The 22442-nt window shown below is 37.5% G+C and overlaps 1 protein-coding gene across 1 annotated transcript in view; it reads right to left on the bottom strand.

The window, feature by feature from the left end:
* The window catches only part of FAF1 (Fas associated factor 1), a 618418-nt gene that overhangs the window by 399996 nt on the left and 195980 nt on the right, over positions 1-22442 (bottom strand). The window contains exon 4 of the mRNA XM_037827260.1: positions 5437-5636. Coding sequence (XP_037683188.1) covers positions 5437-5636 — 200 coding nt within the window. The remainder of the gene's footprint in view (positions 1-5436; positions 5637-22442) is intronic.

Genomic DNA, 22442 nt, shown 5'->3' with positions numbered 1-22442 from the left:
TGTATACCAACGCTCATAGCACCATTAGCCACAATAGCCAAAAGATGGACACAACCCAAGTATCCATCAATGTATGAATGGATAAACAAATGTGGTATATCCATACACTAGAATATTATTCTGTCACAGAAGAAATGAATTTTTGATACGTTCTACAACATGGGTGAACTGTGAAGACATCCTTCTAACTGAAATAAGCCAATTAAAACAGGACAAATACTGTATGTAATCTCACTTATTTGACATAACTAGAATTATAAATTCATAGGTACAGATAGTAGATTACAAGGTACAGTGGGGTAAGGGTGAGGAATGGGGAGTTAATGAATATTGGGTGCAGGGTTTCTGTTTGGAGTGACAGAGAAGGTTTGGTAAAGGATGGTTGTAATGGTAGTACAACATTGTGAATGAAATTAATAGCTCTGAATTTTATAACCGAAAGGTTAAAAAGGAGAAATATTATGTTGTACATGATACCACACTAAAATTTTTAAATGTAATAAAAAAAATTCTAAAAAATGTCAGTAGACATGGTTTGGTGATTTAAAAACCACAATTTTATTCAAAAGCCATACTGAATTCATAGCTACTTTTTATGACAATATATTTTTCAAAGTAACACTATAAAATAAAATTTTTTCAAAGGAAGAACTTATACTAAATAAAATGAAGGAAAAAAACAAACAAAACGGAGGTCTACAAAACTATACCAGAGCTAGCCTCAATGCATCCAAGACAGTTCAATAGGTTTGGCAATCAACATGAAGTAAGAACGCAGGTAGTTAGCAAGTTTGGAAAAAGAAACTGCTAGGCTGTAGAGGGATATTCAAAGTGAATTTTGGAGCATGGATTCATATTAAGGAAAAAAATGAAATGAACTTCAGAAAGGATGAGGGAACTGACTAAAATTTTAAAAGTGTTGGCAAGGATGTGGAACAACTGGAACTCTCTTTTATTGGAGGGAGTATAAATTGGTTCAACCACTTAAAAAGCCACTTCAGGTTTGGTAGCACCTGCTAAATCTAAACAAATGTAACAGCCTTTGAATCAGTAACTCCACTTTATGTTCAAGAGACAAGAATTCTATGTATGCCAAACACATGTACAAGAATGTCGACATCAGGTTTCTAGCCAGAAACTAGAAACAACTGAAACAACCACCGTAGAGTGAGTAAATTACAGTGTATTCACACAACTTAATACTATGCAGCAAGGAGAATGGACAAGTTACTGATCCATGGGACAACATAATCTAAAAGAGAGTGCTGTGTGAAAGAAGCTGAACACAAGTGAGTGCATACTATATGATTTCAATTATATGAAGTTTAAAAATAGCCTAAAAAAGTGACAGAAGTCAAAATAGCAGTTTGAGAAGAGGGGAAGTAAATGACAATGAGGAGGCATAAGAGAGCTTTCTGGAGTGCTGAAAATATTCTCTATCAGGATCTGAGTGATAGGATTATGTGGGTATTTATATATGTAAACATTAATCAAGCTGTACACTTGAGATTTGTATGTTTTACTTTATGTACATTATATCAACTTCTTAAAATGATTTTTTAAAGATCATGAAAATTTTGTGCAGGAAAAAGAATGTGAACTTTAGAGGCAAATAAATCTGAGTTCTAATCCTGGGTAGGCTACATTCTAGCTTTGTGACATTAAGCAAGACACAAAGTCGTGCTTGCTAATCATTAGGAAATAACTTACACAGATGTTCTGTGTCTCTGACACTTGGAAGAAACTTCATTATTATCTTGAGGTTAGATATACTTGCTGTTTTTCTGAGTAACTGTTTTGCTTTATTTTTAGAGTAACATAAAAATATGATATGATGTCAATTTCTTTCAGAAGCTAAGAGATGAAGCCCAGCATTTGCCCTGGAGAAGCTGAGTGTGAACCCACAGATGCTTAAAAGAGAAAGCAACTGGAATCAGAAGCTGAAAGCAATGCAACAGGGGAGCAAATGACAAGCAGACATCAACCACGCCTTCCCAACTGACAGAGGTATTCCAGATGCCATCAGCCTTTCTTTAGTGAAGGTATCCTCTTGTTGCCTTGGTGTGGACACTGTCATGGCCTTAGGACTGTAAATCTGTAACCAAATAAACCCCTTTCTAAAGGCCAATCCATTTCTTTTACATTGCATTCTGACAGCTTTAGCAAACCAAAACAGCACCTAACTTTCTATTATTTTGCTTTAGGTTTATTTCTCCTTATTTTGCTGACTTATCTGTACTATTTTATCTAATTACACTATTCGCAATATTTCCTTCTTTTTATTTCCTTTTAGGAACAAGACAAAGGTCGAATAACTCAAACAATTCATATTATATAAAAGTACCTAACACAGAGGCTGGTATATAGTATATACCCTATAAATAGAATCTATTAATAAGCCAGAGTAGAAAGGTCAAGGTTCATGAACTCAAACTGTAAAATACCTGAATATATACCTTTACACGTGAATAAAAGAGGAGAAAAAAGAAGCCCTACACAATTAGCAAAGATAACCATGAGGGCAATATGAAAATAACATTTTAAAGTCAAACACTTCTCCTGAGTGTATAGCATAAAATGACCATCTAGCTATTTAATACCCAAAACCAAAGCAGGCCACAGAAGGTACATATAAAATTACAATGATGAATAAAGGGGTAAGAAAATACATCTTTGAAGAACAATTAATAGAATCTGATTATTCAGCCAGGAAAAGCAAAAACTAGGGTACTATCTTTGAGTGTAAGAGGGAAAGCTATATAGAGACTTAATTATTTTCACTACAGACCAAACAAGAACATGGGTTTAAACATTAGCAAAGAAGATCTGTTTTAAATGGAAGAAAGTATTTCATTGACACTGGGTTTTAAAGGAAATTATAGAAACTGTTCTCTCAATCCTTGCAAATAACAGCAAGATTTCTAAATTTTTAAGGATTTACTTGGGGTCCCTGAAGAAGTACATGAACTAAGACTCTAGTTTTTTACATTGAAAAATAGTACTTTAAATGTAATCCATTTCTACTTTGGATCTCTACTCCTAGCTGGCATAAGATATCTCAAGTAGGGGTGAGCAGTTTCTAAGTATCTCACTATACAAGTGTGTAGCCAGAAAATCAAGATGTATTCTCAAAGTGTGCAGCAGTACAAATAACAGTAGCCAATGCAGAACCAGCAGCACAGGCTACCATTTACTAAATTCTTACTATCTATCAGGCCTGTACTAAGCATTTCACTTATAATACCTTATTTCATCCCCACAATATCACCAGAAGATAGGGATCACTATTCTCATTTTCTGAATAAGAGAATTGAGGCTTTCAGAGGTAAAAATGATCAAAATCACACAGCTATTAAATTGTAGAACCAAGATTAAAATACTGATCTGACTATAAAACATTTGCTTTACCCACTACACTTTACTGCATTTTCAAATTTTAAAACATACTAGAAGAGTTCTTGTTCAGTACATACATATATATCCTGCTCTATCCTATACAGAATTTTTAGTAAAAATGTTTCTTTTTTTTAATAACAAGGAGTTTCTTCCAACTCCATAGAACTTTCAGAGGAGAGCTGAAACTACTGAATGTACCACTCATTTTTACCAAGAGTTAATGGGAAGTTTTATTTGGTGTCTATCTGATGGGTTTTTATACACTATGCTCATTTCCAGGGGTCCTAGTCACAAAAGAGTATGAAAAGAAGCTGAAGCAATAGACATTTTATTTTAGCCTAGAATAGCGCAATGAACATATACTATTCATAAAGCAATTTCATATAAATACTATAGTAAACTCAAAAGAGAGATTCTTTAAAACTATATTTGGTCAGCAGGTACTTACTAAGGACCTATGTGTCAGATAATGAAAATGCAACAATAAAGAGAAATGATCCTTGTACTCACAAGTACTCACAGAGTCTAGTGGGGAAGAAAGATAATTAAACAAACAATTATCTTTATATATTATACTGTAATAAGTACTATCAAAGAGGAGCTATATGGTGCTAAAGGATATATGGGAGGATACTGAGACATGGGGATGAGCACAGGGAGAAGTGGCTGGACTAGAGAGGAATCCAGGCAAAATAAGGAACAAGTACAGAGGCCCTGAGTGGGCAAATAACTAAACCTATTTAAGGAACTGAAAGAAGTCCATTATGACTTAGGAATAGTAAGCAAGGAAGAGAGTGGTATGAGACGAAACTAGGCAAGTAGGCAGAGGACTGCTCAGGCAGGGACTTACAGGCCACATTAAAGAATTTTATCCTAAAAACAGTGGAAAGCTTTTGAATGGTTTTAAGTAAGGGAGTAACATAATCTGATTAGTGTTTGGGAAAGATCATTCTTCTAACAAGTACACTGCTTCTCTCTGCAGTGTACCTCAATTAATAAAATTATAAAACTAGGAAAGGATCACCTTCAAAAAAAAAAAAAAACAAAGTCAAAATTTCACAAATATCTGGAATTCAGATTTAAGGCAAAACTACACTAAAATTGAAATTTCTGATTTGTGGTGGTTTGAAGTTGTATGTACCCCAGAAAAGTAACTTTGGAAAGTTAATCCATTCCTGTGGGTGTGAACCCACTGTAAGCAGGATCTTTTGGTGAGATTATTTGAAATTCAGAGACAGAGAAAGCCACCAAAGCAAGACAATGAAAAAAGCAAGGAAACCCAGAAGAGAAGGAGAGACTAGCAGACAACACTATGTGCTTTGCCATGTGACAGAGGAGCCAAGATCACAGCAGCCAGTCTTCAAGAAGAAAGCATCATCTTGATGATGCCTTGATTTGGACATTTTCACAGCCTCAAAACTGTAAGCTTATAAATTAATAAATTACCATTGTTAAAAGTCAGCTGGTATATTTCTGATATATTGCTTTCAGCAGCCTAGCAAACTAAAACATGGTTCTACAATGAAAGTGGATCAAATAGCCTGAATAAAATATGAGCCCAACATACTTTCTCGATAGTAACTTGGTAAAGTCTGTCCAGAAATAGCAGGCACATACTTTGTGTTTCCTTTAATAGGATAATACTGAAGCATTTATTCATCTGGCAGGGAGAAAGAGTGATGGAAACATGTATTATATTTGATCTCTCATTTCCCACATTATGAAAAATGAGTAAGCTAGTTGTAAAGTCTGATATTGCAATGTGCAATGTAGGGTATTTTTTTAAAGCCCCTAGACATATGATTTGCCTCTGCCCTAAAACAGAATCACATACCATTCCACAAAATTTATTCTCAACTTATCTCACTCTCAACACAGTATTTAAAATAGAACACAATGATCTGTATAAGAGAATGTCAGTTTAAATTAGCTTTATTTTTCCCTTATTGTTGGCAGTTAACTCAAAAGAAAACAATATAAACTGAGTGTTTACCTAATGAGTTTTTTATTTGTTATGGCTTTATGATAGAAAAACCTTACCAACAGTACAGCTGTCTTCAAGAACCACATCAACATTTCTGTCTCTGTACTCAACCCTGAAGTCCAGCATCCGAGGTTGCCTTTCTACAATTTGCCTGGATGGCATTACAGGTCGAAACGCTGAAGAAGAAGAAGGAGCTGAAGCTGGATGACTTGCTGAATCAAATGCAGGTCCTGGTATTGTCTCACCTCCATATTCACTGAAATATTGACATAAAAGGAGGATTATTGTCAACAAAATCATTACAGAATGATTACATTAGGGGCTCTCTCCATCCTTTATTTGTGTTGTTCTTCCTATCAAGTTTACCTACCCATGCTTCAAGACATAATTTAGGTTCTACTTCCTCCATGAAATCTTGCCAGTGACTGAAGGCCACACTACTCTCCCTCTGACCTTTGCCTTTCTAGGCCTATTAGTAAAATCATGTCTTATAGCATTTAAATAGCTTTTTGCCTTGTGTTGTTATGATGTTGGTAAAACATCATTTTAAACTCCTGGAATTAAGAAGAATGCCTTCTCTTTCACTCACTCTCATTTACTTACTTGTTCATCATTTGACTCATTCAACTGTGATTTCCACAAAGTTGATTTTAAAATTTCACCTTCTTTAAACTTCCATTTTTTCTATCTTACTACCCACTTTCAAAAGAATTTTTTTCCTACTTTGCAGAGAAAACAGAAGCCATCAAGAATAATTCCCTTATCTTCTTGACATCAGACTAAGTCTAATTCCCATACATAATTAGTTGTATAATTAGTCATTTAACATCTATTCCACAAAGGAACCTGTATAGGCACTCTCTTTCTCCCTTCCCATAAAAGAGAGGAGACATCAGTCGTCCTATCTATGCAAAATCTAAAGCTATCTTCTCATTAACTTCACCCTGTGGATTATCACTTTCCTTTCCAGTATCTTCAACATCTCCTTCTCTTCTGGATTCTTCTCAATGATAATTATATGTGCTCAAGTCTCCCCATTCTTCAAGAAAAATTAAGATGAAATCCTGGCTCTGCCCACTTACTAGCTTACTCATAAAATGGGAAAAATAATGACATTTATAAGGATTAAATTAGACAGTATATATGAAGCGCTTAGCAGAACATCAGGTACCTATTAAGATCTCAAATCTCAAACTCAGTATGTCCGAAACTTAACTTGTTAATGTCTTCCCAAGCCTATTCTTCATATCAGCTACTCAAGATAGAAACCTGGGGTATAATCCTTTACAATTTCCTCTTCCCCAACCCCCCACGTCTAAGCAGTCCTTTCAATTTTACCTCCTAAATATCACTTGGATGAGTCATCCACCTTTCCCCTCTGATGCCGCCACTCCAGTCCAAGCCAGGTGCCTCGTGTATGGACTTAATGAAATAGCCTCCTAACTAATCTCTCCATATGCATTCTTGTTACCCTACATTTCATTTCATACAGCTGCTAGAGTGAAATTAAATACACAAGTGTCTTCACATCGTTTTCTTCCTTGACCCTTCAATACTTCCCTTTGCTCTACAGATAAATACTTAGTCTGGCCTACAAGGCCCAGCATGGTCCAAATCCTTTTTACCTTCCCATCCTCATCTTGTGCTACTCGATTCCTATCTCTCTATGCTAATAGTCACAAAAGCCTTTCACTTCTTCTATTTCACTTTGATCCTTCCCTTTTTATGAGGGTAACACACTTTAGTCCCTCTAAGAATATTCTTCCCTCCCCTCCTCTATCTTTCTCCAAGCTAATTCTACCCATTCTTTATATCTCAGGTTGAATGTTTTTCAACTCAAAGAATGTTTTGATACCTCAGACTAAGTCTAATTCACAAAAAGTATCTATACTTACATAATTAGTTGTATAATTAGTCATTTAACATCTATTCCCTCACTAGAATTTAAGTTCCACAAGGGGAAAGTTCAAACTTGGATGTTCTTAATGGTTGCATCCTGTCTTGGGCTCAAGATTTTATACAATGAAGGCAGTCTTTGCCAAACTAATGAGTAGAGGGATAATTATTCAATAATTTGATATTCCACTGACTTAGTTTATCATATATAGTCTTTATTTTAATTGTTTTTGGCTGGGGAAGTGCTTGGGGAGGGAACATTAGGAGTGCTTCAGTTACAATGTCATTATTGTATATATCTTCCACCATCACCAGAACTATAAGCCCAGCTCTAAAATCCTTCTTTTCACCTTGAATTTAAGGAAAAACAATAGAACAGGGACCTGCATAACAACAACAATGACCAAAAACATGCCAATTAAGCAAGAGGAAATATTTTATTTCCATCCTTCACACTACTGTTTTGAACAGTGTTTTTCAAACAATATATTTTGAAACTGATTTAATAAGCTGTGATCAGTCTGTTTAAGAATAAGAATAAGAGTTAAGCGTAAGAATAAATTATCAGTATGTATTGCACAATAGTTAGGACTAAGTATTGTTTCACAAAGCTTTTGATTATGTTACATATTAGTATATGGGCATTTTGGATTCCAAGTACTTCTCATTCTAGGTCATAGTGAAAAAAGTTTGTACAGTTTGAAAGCAACTAGTTTAGATCCACCAGAGTACAGAGATGTTGTTACTTACTGATCCAAAGACAAAACCTTCATTATCCCAGTTGTTAGATTCAAGGAAAGTAATACTTCAAGACAGACATGGGGACAGAGAAAATGTCCAAAGCAGGAAAGAATGCCACTGCTAGAATCCAAAGTGAGCTTCTAAGTATGAACAGAATCTGTGCAATGACACTTCACATCTGTAAAGTTTGTCACAACTTCTTAGAAACTTAGAAAAACAGCTAAAGTTAGTAGGCTGGTCACTGACCTGTTGTTTGTTTGTTTTTGTTTTACTCCAAATCCACCCTTTATAGTCTATTCTGTGATACTGGGACTAGGATTCTCTAAAATTAGATTCTTCCTTTGCCAAATGGTTTCCTATTAGAGTCTACCAATAGAGGATACTAGATAGAGATCAGCAGTTAAGAGGAGGGAAGGCGAGACTTCTTGATTGCTCACATTTTCATTAGCATGCTTCAGTAGGTTCCAGCCTTCTGCTTTTTTTCAGGATTCTCACAACCAGCTTCTTAACATCCCCTCAGAGATACCAACATAAACTGGACAGTGCATTTCTTGGAAGTCTGAGCCCCAGCTCCATAAGGCCTGTGACAGTTTGGATATATTATGTCCTCCAGAAAAACCATGTTCTTTAATGCAATCTTGTGGGAGCAGACTTACTAGTCTTTTGATTAGGGTGGAAAATTTGATTGTTTCCATGGAGATGTGACTCACCCAGCTCTGGGCAAGACCTTTTGATTAGATTATTTCCCTGGAGGTGTGGCCTTGCTCATTCAGGGTGAGTCTTGATTAGTTCACTGGAGAAGCTAAGAGCTGACACAGACACTGACACTTGGAGATGCTTAGAGATGCACAAAGAAGGACATCTGGAGATGCTAAGCTAAGAAACGAAGCCCAGAGTTTGCCCTGGAGAAGCTAAGAGAGGACCCCCAGATGCTTAGAGAGAAATGCCCTGGGAGAAAGGAGTAAAGACAGAAGCCCAGAGACATTTTGGAGAAAGCCATTTTGAAACACAACCTGGGAGAAGACCAGTAGCTGCCAGCCACGTGCCTTCCCAGCTGACAGAGGTGTTCCAGATGCCATCGGCCGTTCTTCAGTGAAGGATGTATCCTCTTACTGATGCCTTAGTATGGACACTTTTATGGCCTTAGAATTGTAAATTTGTAACCTAATTGTAAAAGCCAGTCCATTTCTAGTATTTTGCATAATGGCAGCATTAGCAAACTGGAACAGGGCCCCTCTGAGCTCCAGAGTTCTGTTAACCTCTTTGTTCCTAGACCTAAGTGTGGTAGCTTCCTCCAGCTGTAGATTACCTGTATTCCCTTTTTGTGTTTTTAGTCCTCCCCACATGTGTAACCAATCCTATATTACATTCCCTCTGTTGAAATACCTAATGTAGTTTAATTTTCCTGACTGGATCTTGATACATTGGAGAGGTCTTGGGAAATATTTCCTCCAAGACAGGACTCAGAAATTTGCTTGATTATGTCCTTGACCTTTAATGCAATGCTGAGCTCCTTGACAAAGAAAATGGATAAATAATGCTTAATTATCACATATGATGGTATGTCTTTTGAAACAAGTGCCTAAGGGGACCAACTGAGTTATTCATTTGGCCATTATGGTGGTAATAATAACATTGAGGACTATGGGATAACTGCTTCTGACTCTACTGGAGAGCTTACAGAAAAAAGTGACAAGCTCAGAGTTTTAACTCTCCCCTCAAATCACAACAGAGCTACAGAGCTTCAAAAGTGGTTCTAAAAGAGTTTCTTATTTCTTATAACTACAGGGATGACCCTTCTGAGAATTAGATACAAATTTTAATAGACCCGATTGCAGAATTACAGTGAAAGTTGAATACATATACTTTCTGAGTCTCTTTTCTGAATATTAAGGCACTGTGTTGGAAAGACTGGGACCTTAAGACATAGAATGGGGAAACCTGAGTGGACTCAGACAAAGGTTAGAATATTGTAACCCTGGAGTCTATATGAGCCTCTTTTGCAAGCAGAAACAGCCCCTCCTCTCATGATTGAGAAGGCTAGCCTCTCTTTGTTTGAAAACTCTGTAATACCCTTACCTGAGACAGCTGCCTTGAAAGGAGATGTCTATTAATCAAAACCTTTCCCCCACTATTCCTTATTACTTCTAAAATCAAATATAGGCACACTTCAAGAGAACAAACACAATGATAAAACCAAGAGCAGATAGCTTATACCCAAAAATGATAGTACGATTTTGATAAATTATATCAGTAAAAACCTGGGAAATAGGTATGGAAATGAATTTGCAGTGCCTTTGACTGCAAGAGTTTGGACTGTGTCACATATAATTTGTTTGCTTAAATAACTATAAGAATTTCTAATAGTTTGTTTATTGGTTAAGTGCAACATAAATCTCAAAGAAGTCTACATCTGCATTTAATGAGGGCGAGATGCCCAAATTCTCCTGACATAACACAGAAGAATAAATTCAGATGCTTAGAGAAATAGGAATGCTGGAGTGGATTTACCATGTGCAATCTGCAAATACACTCACCCCTCCTACTACATCATCTATATAGTCCTAGAAGATGTTGATGTCACTAAAGCTTTGTAAATGCATTAGTAAGGGAATCCGCATTTTTGAAAAATCACGTAGTAGCTGTCTTCTGTGAATTGGGAATTACACTGAAAGAGGACACCACTAAGAAAGTCTCAGTGGGCATGATGAGATCCCAGAGTGGCAGAATTCAATAAGAAAAAAACATGAGACCAATTATCTTAAAGTACAGCATGGACAAAAAGTGGCAGTCAGAGATTTTGAACTGCAGACATTTTTAGTAGTGCTTAACTGACCACAGTATGTTCAAGGAATTAAAGATCAGTCTACTAAAATATTACTTGATCTATATAACAATAGAAACTCCAGGCCTGGCAGCCTAAATCCTGACTTCAATAACAACAAAGGAGAGACACAGTCACTCCCAGTTTCCAAACTAAAGCTATTTCACAGACAGTAAGCCCCTAAATTAAAGAGGAGGCCAGGTCCCCCCAAAGACCCTAAAACAGAGCCATAGTAAATTTTCTTCCAAGATTCCCCCCCAAGACAGCTGCAGCCATTTACTGGGGGTATCTGTGTAGTGATAAAAGGAAGATATCCAGACCTTTAGGAGATACTGGATAATGGCTATGAATTGATGCTAATTCCTAGGGTAAATGAAGCTTTGGCCCAAGATCATCTCACAGTGGGTTCAATCAATCAGTCAACCTACCCTGCAGATATTTCCAGAGGTGCTGAACGTATAATTAAAAGAGACAAACTCAGTAACTGGTAGACATCACATATTCACTTCTTGATCCACAGAGGTAGAGTTATTATGCAGGAAAGGACAACAGGAAGCAAATAGTTTTGCATATACTTTTCTCCCCCTCTATACTGATGTGCAAGTACAATTACAAGCATTTTGCTTTCACCCTATAGGGTAAAAAATATACCTTCAGTCTTTTCCTGAAGATTATGTAAGTTTTCCTGCTCTTTGTCAAAATCTAGTCTGGAGAGGTCTTGATCACCTAGAACAACATTACATTGATGACAATGTGGATTAGTTCTAAACAATGGAAAGTAGTAAGTACTTCGATGCTTTGGTAAGACACAAGCATGCTAGAGATTAGGAGATACACCACCACAATCAGAGCCTGCTATTTTAGTGATGTTTCTGGGGCATCTAGTAGTTAGTAGTAAGTCAGGATGAAAGACCTGTGCTATACTTTGTATTTCCCATCAATAAATAAGAGATAGCCAAGTTAATGGAAAAAGAAAAAATTTGGACAGGGAAGGGGGAAAAATGGTTCCATATAATATGCTGGCACAAACCGCTCCCCCCCCCGCCCCCCGCAAAAGAATGCTGCAGCAATGTTCCCAATTAAAGCTGCCCCTGAAAGACAATGAAAGAAAATCCTCCCACTGGAGAGAACTTTGACACTTCTTGTGCAAGGAGAGATAGCCAGAGGTACAAATCTACAGGGAATCATGGACAATAGTTAATGGGTTGACTACCTGTTCAAGGATTTGGAAAGAATAAAATTGGAAAACTGGGTAACAAGGAAGTATGGAGAAAAGATATAGAAATAGATCTTTCAGAATGGACAAGTGTGAATATATTTGTTTCCTATGTAAATGTTCACCATAGACTATCCACTGAAGAAACGTTTCTCAGAAACATGGATAAGACGACATGTTCTGTTGATGTCAGTAAGCTTTTTTCTCTTATTACCCTGGTGCTGCTACTTAATGTATTAACATAATGTGGTCATGCCAACGGGATGGGAGTTAGTCATGTGCACAACATGGACTTCCCCTCACCAAGGCTAAATCTGGCCAGAGAAATTACTGAATGTGTAAACTGCAAACAGCAGAGAACACTGAGCCCTGGATATAGAACCATCCCCCAGGGGTTGGAAATGCATCATTTCCATCATGGAGAGGGCACTGATCTGTCATCACTGAAACTTTTTCTGAATATGAAATTGTGGTTCCCTAACAGCAGTGCTTCTGCCAGCCCCACTATCCATGGATTCAGAGAATGGTTTATTGACATACGGCTTCCCACACAACACTTGTTCTAACCAAGGAACTCATTTCACAGCAAAAGAAGTACAGCATTCGGCTCCTTCATGTATGCCATTACCAAAAGCAGTTAGCATGATACAACAGTGGAAGGACTTACTGAAGACTCATTTATGGCATAGGTTGGCAGACAACACTCTCAAAGCTTGGGGCTCCACCTCAACGGATATGCTTTATATCAATGAACATGTGTTAATTCTCATACTGCCAGAAAAAAAATGGGTCTTGGAAATAAGCAGTGGTAGTGGTTCCTATTATTATTAAGCCTAGTAACAGTGACTTTTTGTTTCCTTCAATGTTGGGGTCTGATGGTTCAGAAATCATCATTTCCAAGGAGGTAATGTTTCCAATGATTAGAGCTTGAGAATGCCACTTAGACATCTGGACTCCTCATGTTACTGAATCGACTAGCAAAGGAAGGGGAACTGGCTGGGGTGACTGGTCCCAGTTACTAACAAATAATTGGGGTTTCTCCTATACAATGGACTATATTTGGAGCTCATGGGATTTTCTGGGGTATGTAATACTGGATAATAAGAGTTAATTGGGGGGGGGTGGGGCAAGATGGCAGAGTGGTGAGGTGTATGTTTTAGTTACTCCTCCAGGAAAGTATGTAGAAAGCCAGGAACTGCGTGGAGTGGACACTGCAGAGCAATTTGACTTTGGGCATACTTCATACAACACTCATGAACAAGTTGAACTGCTGAGATCAGCGAAATCTCCCAATATAGAAAGCCTCAAAGACTTGCAATTTGGGCAGGTCAAGACAAGAGCAGAACTAAGAGAGCTCTGAGACAAAAGGCAATAATCCAGTGGCTGAGAAAATTCACTAAACACCACAACTTCCTAAGAAAAGGGGGGCGTCCACTAAGCAGACTGGGAGCCTCCCTACACAGCCCTGCAGCCCAGGACCGCCCTGGGGGGATGGCACTCACCTGTGACATAGCACAGTCATCCCTAAACAGAGAACCAGAGGGTGCACGGCCTGGAAGAGGGACCCACTTGCAAGTCTCAGGGGCCATACCAAGGACTTGTGGGTCAGTGGCAGAGACAAACTGTGGCAGGACTGAACTGAAAGATTAGACTATTGCAGCAGCTTTAAAATCCCAGGAACACCAGGGAGATTTGATTGTTAGAGCCGCCCCCCCCCCTCCCTGACTTCCCAGACACACGCCCCATATACAGGGCAGGCAATACCAACTACACATGCAAGCTTCGTACACCAACTGGACCCCACAAGACTCACTCACCCACATACCACAAAGGCAAAGTGGGAGAGAACTGACTTGAGGGGAACACGTGGCTCGTGGACACCACCGGCTGGTAGTTAGAGAAAGTGTACTCCAAGAAACTGTAGATCAGACAAATTAGACATAAGGATTTCAACTGGTCTACAAATCATTAAAGAACCCTATCAAGTTAAGCAGATGCCAAGAGGCCAAAAACAACAGAAAATTTTAAAGCATATGAGAAAACCAGACGATACGGATAACCCAAGCCCAAGCACCCAAATCAAAAGATCAGAGGACACACAGTACCTAGAGCAACTAATCAAAGAACTAAAGATGAATGACGAGACCATGGCACAGGATATAAAGGACATGAAGAAGAGCACGGCACAGGATATAAAGGACATCAAGAAGACCCTAGAAGAGCATAAAGAAGACATTGCAAGACTAAATAAAACAATAGACGATCTTTTGGAAATTAAAGAAACTGCTGACCAAATTAAAAAGATTCTGGATACTCATAGTACAAGACTACAGGAAGTTGAACAATGAATCAGTGACCTGGAAGATGACAGAATGGAAAATGAAAGCACAAAAGAAAGAATGGGGAAAAAATCGAAAAAATCGAAATGGACGTCAGGGATATGATAGATAATATAAAATGTCCAAATATAAGACTCATTGGTGTTCCAGAAGGGGAAGAAAAGGGTAAAGGTCTAGGAAGAGTATTCAAAGAAATTGTTGGGGAAAACTTCCCAAATCTTCTAAACACCATAAATACACAAATCATAAATGCCCAGCAAACTCCAAATAGAATAAATCCAAATAAACCGACTCCAAGACATATTCTGATCACACTGTCAAACACGGAAGAGAAGTAGCAAGTTCTGAAAGCAGCAAGAGAAAACGAATTCACCACATACAAAGGAAACAACATAAGACTAAGTAGTGACTACTCAGCAGCCACCAAGGAGGCGAGAAGGCAGTGGCACGACATATTTAAAAGTCTGAGTGAGAAAACTTTCCAACCAAGAATACTTTATCCAGCAAAGCTCTCCTTCAAATTTGAGGGAGAGCTTAAATTTTTCACAGACAGACAAATGCTGAGAGAATTTGCTAACAAGAGACCTGCCCTATGTCAGATACTGAAGGGAGCCCTACAGACAGAGACACCAAGAAAGGAGAAAGAGACATGGAGAAAGGTACAGTACTAAAGAGATTCGGTATGGGTACATTAAAGAATATTAATAGAGAGAGGGAAAAATATATATGACAAACATAAACCAAAGGATAAGATGGCTGATTCAAGAAATGCCTACACGGTTATAACGTTGAATGTAAATGGATTAAACTCCCCAATTAAAAGATATAGATTCACAGAATGGACCAAAAAAAATGACCCATCAATATGTTGCATACTAGAGACTCATCTTAGACACAGGGACACAAAGAAATTGAAAGTGAAAGGATGGAAAAAAATATTTCATGCCAGCTACAGCCAAAAGAAAGCAGGTGTAGCAATATTAATCTCAGACAAAACAGACTTTAAATGCAGGGATGTTTTGAGAGACAAAGAAGGCCACTACGTAGTAATAAAAGGGGCAATTCAACAAGAAGAAATAACAATCATAAATGTTTATGCATCCAATCAAGGTGCCAGAAAATACATGAGAGAAACACTGGCAAAACTAAAGGAAGCAACAGATGCTTCCACAATAATTGTGGGAGACTTCAACACATCACTCTCTCCTATAGATAGATCAACCAGACAGAAGACCAATAAGGAAACTGAAAACCTAAACAATCTCATAAATGAATTGGATTTAACAGACATATATAGAACATTACATCCCAAATCACCAGGATACACATTCTTCTCTAGTGCTCATGGAACTTTCAACACAAGAGATCATATGCTGGGACATAAAACAAGCCTCAATAAATTTAAAAAGATTGAAATTATTCAAAGCGCATTCTCTGACCACAATGGAATACAATTAGAAGTCAATAACCATCAGAGACTTAGAAAATTCACAAATACCTGGAGGTTAAACAACACACTCCTAAACCATCAGTGGGTTAAAGAAGAAATAGCAAGAGAAATTGCTAAATATATAGAGACGAATGAAAATGAGAACACAACATACCAAAACCTACGGGATGCAGCAAAAGCGGTACTGAGGGGGAAATTCATAGCACTAAACGCATATATTAAAAAGGAAGAAAGAGCCAAAATCAAAGAACTAATGGATCAACTGAAGAAGCTAGAAAATGAACAGCAAACCAATCCTAAACCAAGTAGAAGAAAGGAAATAACAAGGATTAAAGCAGAAATAAATCACGTAGAGAACAAAAAAACAATAGAGAGGATAAATAACACCAAAAGTTGGTTCTTTGAGAAGATCAACAAGATTGACAAGCCCCTAGCTAGACTGACAAAATCAAAAAGAGAAAAGACCCATATAAACAAAATAATGAATGAGAAAGGTGACATTACTGCGGATCCCAAAGAAATTAAAAAAATTATAAGAGGATACTATGCACAACTGTATGCCAACAAACTAGATAATGTAGAGGAAATGGACAATTTCCTGGAAACATATGAACAACCTAGACTGACCAGAGAAGAAAGAGAAGACCTCAACCAACCCATCACAAGCAAAGAGATCCAATCAGTCATCAAAAAGCTTCCCACAAATAAATGCCCAGGGCCAGATGGCTTCACAGGGGAATTCTACCAAACTTTCCAAAAAGAACTGAAACCAATCTTACTTAAACTCTTTCAAAACATTGAAGAACATGGAACACTAGCTAACTCATTTTTTGAAGCTAACATCAGTCTAATACCAAAACCAGGCAAAGATGCTACAAAAAATCTTCCCAATGAATACAGACGCAAAAATCCTCAACAAAATACTTGCAAATCGAATCCAAAGACACATTAAAAAAATCATACACCATGACCAAGTGGGGTTCATTCCAGGCATGCAAGGATGGTTCAACATAAGACAATCAATCAATGTATTACAACACATCAACAAATCAAAAGGGAAAAATCAAAGGATCATCTCAATAGATGCTGAAAAAGCATTCGACAAAATCCAACATCCCTTTTTGATAAAAACACTTCAAAAGGTAGGAATTGAAGAAAACTTCCTCAACATGATAAAGAGCATATATGAAAAACCCACAGCCAGCATAGTACTCAATGGTGAGAGGCTGAAAGCCTTCCCTCTAAGATCAGGAACAAGATAAGGATGCACGCTATCACTACTGTTCTTCAACATTGTGCTGGAAGTGCTAGCCAGGGCAATCCGGCAAGACAAAGAAATAAAAGGCATCCAAATTGGAAAGGAAGAAGTAAAACTGTGATTGTTTGCAGATGATATGATCTTATATCTGGAAAACCCCAAGAAATCGACAATGCAGCTACTAGAGCTAATAAACAAATTTAGCAAAGTAGCGGGATACAAGATTAATGCACATAAGCCAGTAATGTTTCTATATGCTAGAAATGAACAAACTGAAGAGACACTCAAGAAAAAGATACCATTTTCAATAGTAACTAAAAAAATCAAGTACCTAGGAATAAACTTAACCAAAGATGTAAAAGACCCATCCAAAGAAAACTACATAACTCTACTAAAAGAAATAGAAGGGGACCTTAAAAGATGGAAAAATATTCCATGTTCATGGATAGGAAGGCTAAATGTCATTAAGATGTCAATTCTACCCAAACTCATCGACAGATTCAATGCAATCCCAATCAAAATTCCAACAACCTACTTTGCAGACTTGGAAAAGCTAGTTATCAAATTTATTTGGAAAGGGAAGATGCCTCGAATTGCTAAAGACACTCTAAAAAAGAAAAACAAAGTGGGAGGACTTACACTCCCTGACTTTGAAGCTTATTATAAAGCCACAGTTGCCAAAACAGCATGGTACTGGCACAAAGATAGACATACAGATCAATGGAATCGAATTGAGAATTCAGAGATAGACCTTCAGATCTATGGCTGACTGATCTTTGATAAGGCCCCCAAAGTCACTGAACTGAGTCATAATGGTCTTTTCAACAAATGGGGCTGGGAGAGTTGGATATCCATATCCAAAAGAATGAAAGAGGACCCCTACCTCATACCCTACACAAAAATTAACTCAAAATGGACCAAAGATCTCAATATAAAAGAAAGTACCATAAAACTCCTAGAAGATAATGTAGGAAAACATCTTCAAGACCTTGTATTAGGCGGCCACTTCCTAGACTTTACATCCAAAGCACAAGCAACAAAAGAGAAAATAGATAAATGGGAACTCCTCAAGCTTAGAAGTTTCTGCACCTCAAAGGAATTTCTCAAAAAGGTAAAGAGGCAGCCAACTGAATGGGAAAAAATTTTTGGAAACCATGTATCTGACAAAAGACTGATATCTTGCATATATAAAGAAATCCTACAACTCAATAACAATAGTACAGACAGCCCAATTATAAAATGGGCAAAAGATATGAAAAGACAGTTCTCTGAAGAGGAAATACAAATGGCCAAGAAACACATGAAAAAATGTTCAGCTTCACTAGCTATTAGAGAGATGCAAATTAAGACCACAATGAGATACCATCTAACACCGATTAGAATGGCTGCCATTAAACAAACAGGAAACTACAAATGCTGGAGGGGATGTGGAGAAATTGGAACTCTTATTCATTGTTGGTGGGACTGTGTAATGGTTCAGCCACTCTGGAAGTCAGTCTGGCAGTTCCTTAGAAAACTAGATATAGAGTTACCATTCGATCCAAAGATTGCACTTCTCGGTATATACCCGGAAGATCGGAAAGCAGTGACACGAACAGATATCTGCACGCCAATGTTCAAAGCAGCATTATTCACAATTGCCAAGAGATGGAAACAACCCAAATGTCCTTCAACAGATGAGTGGATAAATAAAATGTGGTATATACACATGATGGAATACTACACGGCAATAAGAAGGAACGATCTCGTGAAACATATGACAACATGGATGAACCTTGAAGACATAATGCTGAGCGAAATAAGCCAGGCACAAAAAGAGAAATATTATATGCTATCACTAATGTGAACTTTGAAAAATGTAAAACAAATGGTTTATAATGTAGAATGCAGGGGAACTAGCAATAGAGAGCAATTAAGGAAGGGGGAACAATAATCCAAGAAGAACAGATAAGCTATTTAACGTTCTGGGGATGCCCAGGAATGACTATGGTCTGTTAATTTCTGATGGATATAGTAGGAACAAGTTCACAGAAATGTTGCTATATTAGGTAACTTTCTTGGGGTAAAGTAGGAACATGTTGGAAGTTAAGCAGTTATCTTAGGTTAGTTGTCTTCTTCTTACTCCCTTGTTATGGTCTCTTTGAAATGTTCTTTTATTGTATGTTTGTTTTCTTTTTAACTTTTTTTTCATACAGTTGATTTAAAAAAGAAGGGAAAGTTAAAAAAAAAAAAAAAGAAAAACAAGGAAAAAAAGATGTAGTGCCCCCTTGAGGAGCCTGTGGAGAATGCAGGGGTATTGGCCTGCCCCACCTCGATGGCTGCTAATGTGCTCACAGACATAGGGGACTGGTGGTTTGACGGGTTGAGCCCTCTACCACAGGACTTGCCCTTGGGAAGACTGTTGCTGCAAAGGAGAGGCTAGGCCTCCCTATGATTGTGCCTAAGAGCCTCCTCCCGAATGCCTCTTTGTTGCTCAGATGTGGCCCTCTCTCTTTAGCTAAGCCAGCTCAAAAGGTGAAATCACTGCCCTCCCCCCTACGTGGGATCAGACACCCAGGGCAGTGAATCTCCCTGGCAACGTGGAATATGACTCCCGGGGAGGAATGTAGACCTGGCATCTTGGAACGGAGAACATCTTCTTGACCAAAAGGGGGATGTGAAAGGAAATGAAATAAGCTTCAGTAGCAGAGAGATTCCAAAAGGAGCCGAGAGGTCACTCTGGTGGGCACTCTTACGCACAATTTAGACAACCCTTTTTAGGTTCTAAAGAATTGCGGTAGCTGGTGGTGGATACCTGAAACTATCAAACTACAACCCAGAACCCATGAATCTCGAAGACAATTGTATAAAAATGTAGCTTATGAGGGGTGACAATGGGATTGGGAAAGCCATAAGGACCACACTCCCCTTTGTCTAGTTTATGGATGGATGAGTAGAAAAATAGGGGAAGGAAACAAACAGACAAAGGTACCCAGTGTTCCTTTTTACTTCAATTGCTCTTTTTCACTCTAATTATTATTCTTGTTATTTTTGTGTGTGTGCTAATGAAGGTGTCAGGGATTGATTTAGGTGATGAATGTACAACTATGTAATGGTACTGTGAACAATCGAAAGTGCGATTTGTTTTGTATGACTGCGTGGTATGTGAAGATATCTCAATAAAATGAAGATTAAAAAAAAATCAAGATACAGTGGAGATATTGTTTCACTTTAATGAAACAATCTATTAAAGATTTTCAAAGCAATACATTAAATGAATTAAAAAACCAAATCAATGAGTTCAGGGAAGATATGGCAAAAGAGATGAAGGCTATAAAGAAAACATGGGGTGAGCATAAGGTAGAAATTGAAAGTTTGAAAAAACAATTGACAGAATCTATGGAAATGAAAAGCACAACACAAAAGATTAAAAGGACAATGGAGACATACAAGAGCAGATCTCAAAAGGCAGAAGAAAACACTCAGGAACTGGAGAACAAGACACCTGAAATCCTACACACAAAAGAACAAACAGGGAAAAGAATGGAAAAATATGAGTAACGCCTCCGGGAACTGAATGACAGTGAAAAGCAGGAACATGTCCCAGAAGGAGAAGAGAAGGGAAAGGGAGCAGAAGCAATAATAGAGGAAATAATCAATGAAAATTTCCCATCTCTTAGGAAAGACAATATTACAGATCCAAGAAGCGCACCATACACCAAACAGAATAGATCTGAATAGATCTATGCCAAGACACTCAATAATCAGATTATCAAACATCAAAGACGAAGAGAGAATCCTGAAAGCACCAAGAGAAAAGCGATCCATCACATACAAAGGAAGTTTCATAAGACCATGTGAGGATTTCTCAGTAGAAACCATGGAGGCAAGAAGGAAGTGGTGTGATACACTTAAGATACTGAAAGAGAAAAATCGCCAAGAATCCTATATCCGGCAAAACTGTCTTTCAAATACAAGGGAGAGTTTAAAATATTCTCTGACAAACACAATGAGAAAGTTTGTGAACAAGATATCTGCTCTACAGGAAATGTTAAAGGGAGCACTACAGACTGATAGGAAAAGACTGGAATGAGAGATTTGGAACACAATTTTGGGTGATGGTACAGCAATGTAAGTACACTGAATGAAGATGACTGTGAGTATAGTTGAAAGAGGAAAGTTAGGAACATGTGGGACACCAGAAGTAAAGTGAAAGATAAACACTAGGACTGTATAACTCAGTGAAACCTCGAGTGCTCAACAATTGTGATAAAATGCAAATATGTTTTTACATGAGGGAGAACAAATGAATATCAACCTTGCAAGGTGTTAAAAATAGGGTGATACTGGGGAAAAAATACAATCAATTCAAACTAGAGACTATAGTTAACAGAAACACTGTATTATGCTTCCTTTAATGCAACAAAGGCAATATACCAAAGCTAAATGGACATAAGGGAGGGGTATGGGACTCTTGGCATTGGTGATGTTTTCAGACTCTTTTATTGTACTTTAGCTTAATTCTATCTTTCCTTTTGTTGCTTTTTAGCTATCATTTTCCTTAATTTTCTTTTTCTTTCTCTTTTGTCTCTCTACCTTCTTTGACTCTTCCTCCTTCTTTGTGGAAGAAATCAAGATGTCCTTATACAGACACAGGTGATAGTGGTGAATGCATAAATATATGATTACACAGGAAACCATCAATTGTTTACTTAGGACTGAATGTATGGTGGGTGAACAAAACCATCTTAAAAAAAAATCGGGTTGATGAAGAAACCTTGAGGGCACTATATTGAGTGAAATAAGTCAGACACATAAGGAAAAATATTGCATGATCTCACTGATATAAACTAATTATAATACATTAACTCATAGACATGAAATATAAGTTACAAGGATATAGAAGAGGCTAAAGAATGGGGAGTTGTTGCTTATTATGAGCAGAATGTTCAACTAGGGTGAACTTAAGTGTCTGGAAATAGACAGAGGTGATGGTAGCACATTATTGTGAGAATAACTATCAGTGCTGAATGGTGTATGTCTGTGGTAGAAAGGGGAAGCTCAGAGTCACATATGTTACCAAAAGGAAAGTTGGAGGTTAAAAGATGGGAATGTATAAAACAATGAATCTTATGGTGGACAATGTCTGTGATTAACTACACAAACATTAGAAATCTCTTTCATGAACTAGAACAAATGTTTGACACTATAATTAGAAGTTAATAACAGAAATATACCTAGTATAAACTATGTACTACAGTTAGTAGTACTTTAACATTCTTAATCAACAGTAACTAATGGACTATACCAATACTATGAGTCAATAATGGAGGGAGGTGGTTAGGGGTATGGGAGGATT

Source organism: Choloepus didactylus, chromosome 2 (genome assembly GCF_015220235.1).
Source record: "Choloepus didactylus isolate mChoDid1 chromosome 2, mChoDid1.pri, whole genome shotgun sequence".
Lineage (NCBI taxonomy): Eukaryota > Metazoa > Chordata > Mammalia > Pilosa > Megalonychidae > Choloepus > Choloepus didactylus.
This window is presented reverse-complemented; position numbering and strand designations above follow the sequence as displayed.